The sequence below is a fragment of the Cucurbita pepo genome, chromosome LG07, assembly GCF_002806865.2.
Source record: "Cucurbita pepo subsp. pepo cultivar mu-cu-16 chromosome LG07, ASM280686v2, whole genome shotgun sequence".
Classification (NCBI taxonomy): domain Eukaryota; kingdom Viridiplantae; phylum Streptophyta; class Magnoliopsida; order Cucurbitales; family Cucurbitaceae; genus Cucurbita; species Cucurbita pepo.
In genome coordinates this window covers 3,791,489-3,800,147 of record NC_036644.1, presented here as the reverse complement: position 1 = coordinate 3,800,147, position 8,659 = coordinate 3,791,489, and the positions used below count along the sequence as shown (strand labels likewise).

The 8,659-nt window shown below is 35.4% G+C and overlaps 1 protein-coding gene across 2 annotated transcripts in view; it reads right to left on the bottom strand.

The window, feature by feature from the left end:
• Positions 1 to 5,568, bottom strand: part of LOC111798317 (glutathione synthetase, chloroplastic-like) — a 12,104-nt gene extending 6,536 nt beyond the window's left edge. Inside the window, exons 1-5 of one of the 2 annotated variants that reach the window (XM_023681381.1) lie at positions 5,393 to 5,568; positions 5,143 to 5,313; positions 4,366 to 4,535; positions 3,533 to 3,608; positions 2,262 to 2,392 (exon numbers count right to left, since the gene is read on the bottom strand). In XM_023681381.1, the coding sequence (XP_023537149.1) occupies positions 2,262 to 2,392; positions 3,533 to 3,608; positions 4,366 to 4,535; positions 5,143 to 5,313; positions 5,393 to 5,530 (686 nt within the window). In that variant the 5' untranslated portion in view covers positions 5,531 to 5,568. Of the gene's footprint in view, positions 1 to 2,261; positions 2,393 to 3,532; positions 3,609 to 4,365; positions 4,536 to 5,142 lie in introns of both variants that reach the window. The other variant, XM_023681380.1, reaches the window with a different exon arrangement.
• Positions 5,569 to 8,659: the final 3,091 nt, after the last annotated feature.

Genomic DNA, 8,659 nt, shown 5'->3' with positions numbered 1-8,659 from the left:
TAATTTGCTATCATACATACAATGCACTCACATCCAAAATTTAAAAGNAAAAGAGAATGGAAAGAAAAATAGTAATCAAAATTTAAAAGAAAACTAAAAGAAAACAGGAAAAAAGGGGTTGAACAAAAGAGAATCGTAATGCGGTTTCCCAAATTCTCTCTCTTCTCAGTTGATAAATCGACAGCATGGAGGACAGGCGCCCTTTATCCTTATTAGATCAAACACCCATGAGAAGACTTTTAAGAGAACATATTGAGAACTTAACTGCATAGGAGCACATTTACTGGAAACAACACTGTAAGTTGAATTGGCTTAAAGAGAGTGATAAAAATACAAAGAAAAATAATAATAATCGTATCATGGCTGCACACAAGAGGAAAAATTCGATTTCTGAGGTCCTATCTTAAGAAGGAATCAGTTTACTTTCAGCAAGCGATATTGAGAATGAATTCAATGATTGGAGTCCGATTAGAGTTGTTCAACTTGCAGATTAGGAAATTGATTTTTCTGACGAGGTTTATCAAGCAGTAAAACCCTTAGGCTCAAGTAAGTCCGCTGGTCTTGATGGTTTCACTGCGGAGTTCTTAAATTCTGATAGAATATTATTAAGCAAGATGTTATGACTATGATTAGAGACTTCTATACTGTTAGGATAATCAATGTGGCTCTCAATGAAACATACGTTTGCTTAATTCCAAAAAACTAGATTCTAAATATGTGTTTGAGTATTCGCCTATTAGTCTTATCCCTTGGACATATAAGATCATTGCCCGCATTCCATCTAATAGATTGAACTTCTTATGCCTTCTCAGTTTCTAGTGCATTTTAAGTTTTCTTTGATATATGCATAGTCCCATGGCCCATGGCTCACCACCAATAAACAAAGGATTACAACTTGTTGCCTGTGAGGCGTTCACATAGAGGCTTACACCTTTCAGTGTAGGCCTCTTTTTATGTCTTCAACACATAAGCCTTGAGACACAATGTTGCCACCTAGCCTCAAGGCTTACACCTTGAACGCTATTTAAAACATTGTACCATATTACTTACCAGCCTTTTCATATTCTAACTTAAAGATGGAGGTTTTGTCATATCTTAAATACAGTCATTTCCCATACACTAGTTACCCTTTTTGTCTTTGACAATTAATTATCTCTTTTGATTGATTTCACTTGTATAGTTACCCCTTTTTGTTTTCGACTATTAATTACCTCTCTTGACTGACTTCCACTTGTATACTTTCATGATTAGGACCTATGATATAAAAAGAAGTGAAAGCACACCGCAATAAAGGAATTTCTCAATATACAATTGGTAGAGATCAAAGAAATCTTGTAATTACAAAGGTGCGGAGAGATGTCACCTATCTCAAGAGGGTGGAAGGGAGTACAGCCAACGAAATTGATAATTTTTCGCACACTAAAGAATTTCCCTATACTCTTAACTAACTTCTTAAAAAATTATTCAACTTCTTTCCAACTAAATCTTTCAAAAAAGAGCATCGATCCAAAAGGACCAAACATAATCTTCCACCTCTTATGCATCCTTTCAACCTACCCGAGTGCCCGTTTGTTCACTTTGGAAAGGTCAAGATCTCCAAGAATGTCAAATTCTTTGCTCGGTAGGTTTTGTAAGGAAAAGTCAACACTTAGAATTATATTGAGAGGCACCCTTCCTATTCCTTGAGGCTGCAGCGGTGCATCCTTTACAGAGGAGAATTTGAAAAATCTCAACCATATTCGTCATTGTGGGATCAGGACTTGGAGTTGTTTGGGCTTTGTTTGACATGTAACACAGACTGTCATTCTATGATGGACAAAATGCCACAACAACCTCCTTTTTGGAATAAGGGCAGGGTTTTGCTGGTTGCTTTGTTGTTTCGTGCGGTGTTTGATAAGAAAGGAGCAATAGAATTTTTAGGGGAGTAGAGAGGTTTGAGATACCATTAGATTAACACTTCTTCATGACTTCAATCTCTCGAGTTTTTTTTTGTAATTACCAGCTAGGTACCATTCTTTTCTTTTGGAGTCTCTTTCTTTCATTGGACTTCCCTTGTTGGGATATTTTTCTTATATGCCCTTGTATAAGAAAAGTTGGGTTCTCATAAAAATAAATAAATAATTGAAGGATCAAATATAATCATCTGTATGTACTCATTTTTTCTGATAAAAGTTATATTTTAATGGGAGGATTAAAATGGCCAAATATACACAAAATTGAAGGCACAAGAAATCTTAATGGTAAATTTCTCTAATACTTACCTATGAAGTTTACTGACTATTTGACTAAGTCCAGCAAATGAAGATGATATGGTGTTGAGCTCTACTTGAAGAAGTAATTTTGTTTTCTCATCAAGCATATAATCTGAGCGATGTAAACCCAGACGAATTTCCTGCTTGAATAATTGGAGAAGTTCGTTATAATCCTTCAGTTAAATAATACAACCCTTTTGGATAAAACTGCATACCAAAGAGAAATTAAGTAGGTAAGGCCTTTAGGAACCACGAACATCAAAATTAAGTAGGTAATGTCTTTAAAAACCACAAACATCATGGAAGTTTCATGTTCATTTACAAAACTGAAGTAATGAGATTTCTCGTCTACTTATTCTAACAAGTGAATGGAATATATCTAATGAAACGGCTGCACCAAAAAACTAATTTTTTTAACAAAAAACTTGTCATAAACAACGTTTTAAAAGGCGTTCTAGGCGTAAGCCTTGAAGTGAGACAGCAACATTGTTTCTCAAGGCTTATGCCTTTAACACACAAAGAGCCTCAGTGCAAACAACTCTGTGGCTATAAGGCGTAAGCCTTGTGTTTATTTGTGGTGCGCCATAAGCTCATGCTGTGCAAGCGGTGCATTTAATTCAAGCAGTGCATTTTCGTCGACCATAATTTGGTGGTTGGCCATGGGGCTACGCAGATATTAAAGAAAACTTAAAAATGCACTGCAAAATGAGAAGAAGAAGAAGTTCAATTGGTTTACTTAAAAAAAAAATATCCAACGTTCACCTTGAGGTGTTATTTTAAAAATAGAGCTGACTGTGAGCGACTGCATTAACCAAAGGAAAAAGTCACAACAGCAACACAACAAGGTGAACTTTGTTTTATTCTTTTTCCTTTCTTTACTCTTGTTATCTTTTTGTTTTTGTTTCTTCACAGTGAGTTTTATTATTTTTTCCTACTTAACCTTTGTTTTCATTTTGTTTAGATTATTATTAACACAAACGGACTATTGAGATTTTTTCCCTTTTAGTTCTTAACTTCTTAGTGTGTTTTTGTACTTTTAAGAAATAATATAATATTAAGAATATGTATATGGTCTTGTGTTTTATGATTACAATATATTTTTTAAATTTAAAATGAGGCTTACGCCTCACCTCTCTGTAAGGAAACACCTCAACCGCCTTAAGCCTTTTAAAAAATTGGTCATAAAGCATATGAACTGTATCCAAAAAAACTACAATATAAAAGTTTCATAGTTTACTCATCACGCCAAACAATATCAATAAAACTTAGCATACACTTACCTCTTTTTTGTCCATCTGAAGCATCTTGGAATGAATATCTAAAAGTCTAGACGTAAAATCATCCGCTTTTTTTGTTCTGCAACATGAATGACATATAAAACATCTTTTTGAGGCAGAGACAATCTCCATTAATAACCATGATGGTAGAAAATAGGGAAGGTAGTCATACACCCTAACTAATTAGAAGAATTAAAGAGGAAAGAACAAAAAATAAGGATGAACCAGATCACAAGATGAATAGAATACATTGGGATCACGATCCATACATGCTAATAAAGAAGGCACTGCCATCAAACGAAATGACATACAAAGACAAGTTACAAAAAACAAAAGTAACTACTGTCTAAAATGTGAAGGTCCAAGCAAGAGCAGAGCTAAGACAAGATGATTGTGTCAAGTATAAGGACATGAGAATTCCAATCTGAAAACATCATTCTCCAATTTCAGATATTTAAGCAAGTATGATGTTAGAAATTCTAGAAATGTTGATACATACAAGTTGAGATGAAAAGGGATGTAGGACTGAGCATGTTGATTGCTTCATCAAGTATTACTATTTAATACATTAGCGGTGGCCTCGGAAGAACCATGTTGATATTTAACTAATGCATAGGGTAATGAGAATGGAAAGAAAATGTAATAGACCACTGATGAGCAAGTGATTATTAATTACATAAAGTGAAAACTGGCTTTTAGTTTTTCTAAGCCAGAGGTCAGAGCATACCTATCCTCAAGACATATTTCATGGAACGATCAAGAACATGTTTCATGGAAATTAGAAGAAAGAGTCAATAACTAGTGTCTGTGCCAGACATGAAAGGGCTCGAGCATACCTCGATAATGATTCCTGTAGAAATTTCCCATCCAAGCTCACTCGATCGACTAATTCATTAAAAATGGAGACTAACTCACATGCTTGCTTCCAATGAGTTTCAGGAAATGACCCAGGCAACAAGGCAATTGGCGAATGAACCAAACCTACACCAGGTACTATGCCTGATCTCTGCAGCCCAAAACATTTGAAATTATATTAAAATTTTACCCCCAAAATACGTTTGTGGTTTCAGCATCAGAAACCACTCTACATACATCCTTATTCCAATCACTATTTTGAGAAATTTCTACCATATTTTTAATGGAGAAATAACAGTTATACTTGAAATTGTTGGATGAATGTCCCACATCCGCTAATTTAGGGAATGATCATGGTTTATAATCAAGGAATACTCTCTCCATTAGTATGAGGCCGTTTGGGGAAGCCGAAAGCAAAACCATGAGAGCTTATGCTCAAAGTGGACAATATCATACCATTTCGGAGAGTCGTGAAAGACGAGAGGATATGGAATTTTTAATATTTTGGTTCAGAATCTAAAGGAATGCACCATATCTTCTTCCAATGCTCCTTTAGTAAGAACATTTGCGTTTCTGTTTCATAAACACTAATTGGAGAGAGTATCATAAGCAACGAGTAATAATCCACTATTATCAATCATTCGATCCTTCATCTTTCCAAACTAACAGCAGAAGCAACAATCATAAGACATTTTCAGCAAACAAAAACCAAATAAGAGGCAAAGAACATCCATCCTATAAACTGCAGAAACGCTTACCTTCACTGACTTATCACCAACAACAAGTCCATGTAGAGAACTCCAAACAAGAGCGTCATAGACAATCGTGTTCAGCAACTCTTGATCAATGCCATGAATATCCGCCATGGTTTTCAAATACTTCACTTGGGTTTCAAATTCACCTACTTGATTACACCTTAAAGACAAATTCTGTGGAGAGGAACAACAACGAAAAGAGTGAGAAGTGAATTTGATAGATCTGATTTGATTCTGATTTGCTGGACGTAACTTTGATACGCAAATTGGCGGTTGGGGAAAGCAGAAATGTTGAGTGGAGGAAGCTGTAAGGAGAGAGCATGAAGAATGAGCAGAACCCATGTCGAATTTTAGCTCTATCTTTGTAAAAAGATGCGGCCAATGCCGCCATTAGCACGAGGGAGCACAGCCAGCCGAGTGGATTGGGCGTGGAAGTTTTATTAAAAAAATATTAAATTAATACAAATATATATATATTAAATTAATAATAATATTCCTCAATTTTATTTTCAAAGATATTCTTATAATTTAAAAAATAAACAAAAAAAATACGTTTATTTTTATTATTAATTTTAGACATAACCCATCAAAAATATTTTTAAATTGTGAGAAAGTGTACCTTAAAAATATATTTCCATCCACTTTTAATACTGCTTTTAAAAATAATATTAATACCTTTAAATTTTTAAATAAAAGTTAAAGGAAAATTACTTATTTATCACTCATAAATCATCTTCTTCCGTGATAAAAAAAAAATTAAAGAAAAATGGAAAAAAAATTAATATGGTTTCGATCGCATACCAACCATGAAACCCTTTTTAAATTTGTTTTGAAAAGATTAAGGTTGTTTTAGCTTAATCTTATACGACCATTAATAGTACTTTTTAACTTTTTAAAAATATTTAAAGATATTAATGAAATTGTGAAAAATTTAAGAGAATTTTTTAACTATTTAAAAAATAAAATTAATATTTTTGAAATATTTTAAAAACAAATTCAAGGTAATATTTTAGAAACCGCTAATTTTGATAAGAAGGAATAAAAAACATATGAATCCAAAATTAGCGGTTTGGATTACATCCCATCAAATATGAATCCGATGTCCTTTCCTTTAATGTTCATATTTTATTTTAAAACCATTTCAATCCTTTACTTTTCCTTCTCCTTCTACTTGTCCATATTCTATAGCACGACCTCGTGACTCTTCGTAACGGAGGAAAATATTGTTGAAATTTGTTATGAGTCCCACGTTCGCTAATTATAAGGAGAATATGTATCTATCTAGCTACGGAGCTTATACTTAGGGACTTCCATTAAATATAAAATTGAAAATTAGGGACTTATTAGACAATATTCAAAGTTCAATGGTCAAATAGACACAAATCTCGAAGTTTATGAACTAAACTTGGGTAGAAAATACCCACTCACATATATTCACAAATGATTTGGATCAAATTATTAATAATAATTACAAAATGAGTCAATCACATACTCTTCAAGTTTATGCTAATAACTTAAAAATTTTCACATAATGAATAATGTTAAATTACAAATAGTCAAAATTACTTAAAATTAAACCATTAATTATGGGCTTTAGAGCATAAATACCTATCGTTTTCAACTAGAGCATACATTCAATAAATTCATTTGACAAATGCATGTCCAAATGAAAACTTTACATTGCATATTGGTGAAATCATGGTTGATGCCACCACATGGCATGGAGCCTTGCCTTTTATGAATGGATCATCATATTATTGCCAAAGATACAGAGATAATGACCTCTCCAAAAAAAGATATATGGTTTCGACTCAAGTTGGCGCTAATTAAGAACCTGCTATACAAAAGGTGATATGCTACATTAACGTGTCGAATGCTATTGTTGATGGTTCCGTGGTCGTTTCTAAAAAATGACAGAATCACTTGAGTGCTATGTTGTTACAAGACATTGAAGGATTGTATTAAAGTAATAAAAAATTGACGCCATACAAAAGATTGCACAAATGTTAATGAGGAAAGGAGAACAAAATGATATTGAAAGCATCAAGAAATACTTGTCTAATCCCTTTTTCTTTGGTGTCCCTATAGAAGAAAATCCACAAATATTGTACACCATCACTCAAGAAAGATTGCACAGAGCGTTGCTAGCATAAGAGAAAGAAAATGGAATGGAACGTGCCCTTTATTATGTGAGTAGGACAGGAGATGGAGTTGAGATAAATTACTTTCCAATCGAAAAAATATGGGTTGCTATTTTCTTTGCGTCGTAATAAAGGAAAGAGTCGCAATTCCATTAACCTTACACGGATACCGCTAACTCAAAAAAATATAGGTTGGATGAAAGATGTGGTTCATGGATTCTTTTCGGTCAATCTGAGAAGTTTTTGAAAAGAGTCAATGGAATTGATTTTCTAAGATTGGTTGGTCATGCAAGGAGAATGTATAGCTGATTGACTTAAAATACCAAAAGAAGGAGCTCAAAAGCTTTTAGTGGAGAAGAGGCATCGGTAGTCCTCTTGATATATGCGCATTGTGTCACAAATATACTATGAATAGAGTAGGTTGTGACCCTCGCTTTGCAACAAGCAAAGTGGCGACCCTTAAATGGCGCCCATCTGGCCACGTGATGGCCTAGAAGAGTGTCGTGATGCGACTGAAGAGGATGGTGTATCATCCAACATATCACACAGAGTGGATATTGAAGAGATGACGAGACATAAGCAAGATAAGGGCCACAATTAGACACGAGTGTCAAAGATAGACTTGTGGAAGGATCGAGTAGGGCCCCAAGCCTTAACCTCGAAAGTCGGAGTTCCAAAGGGAATTTGGGCATGCGGTTCTCGAGTCAAGTCCGTCCATATGAAATATGACGTCAAATTTGGTGTCAATCGAACACCGTAGGCCATTCACCAAAATGGATCTACCCGAGGAAGATTGAAACTGCCTCAAAATGTACTTTAGGGGGAGGCATGGTGTCAGCTCTCCACCACCCCTGGGCCCTATGCCTAAGCGAGCTACCCTATGACACATACGTGTGTCACAGTGAGGGCAAGCATTGCGAGACGAGTGTCTCGAGTAACTTCCTTTAAAATGGGTTCTTCAAGGACAGTACCGGGTGGCACGAGTGTGTCATTATTGNTTAGGGGGAGGCATGGTGTCAGCTCTCCACCACCCCTGGGCCCTATGCCTAAGCGAGCTACCCTATGACACATACGTGTGTCACAGTGAGGGCAAGCATTGCGAGACGAGTGTCTCGAGTAACTTCCTTTAAAATGGGTTCTTCAAGGACAGTACCGGGTGGCACGAGTGTGTCATTATTGCGTCCTAGCACGAGTACACATGGGCTGGGGGTGCAACACTGGCACACTTGTGCTGCTCGATGTTGGCTTTTTACCGATCCAACACCCAGTACTATCCTTGAAAAACTCATTTCAAAGGAAGTAGCTTGAGACACTCGCCCTCACTTGACACATATGTGCCACAAGGTAGCTCACTTAGGCCACAGGGCCCAAGGATGGTG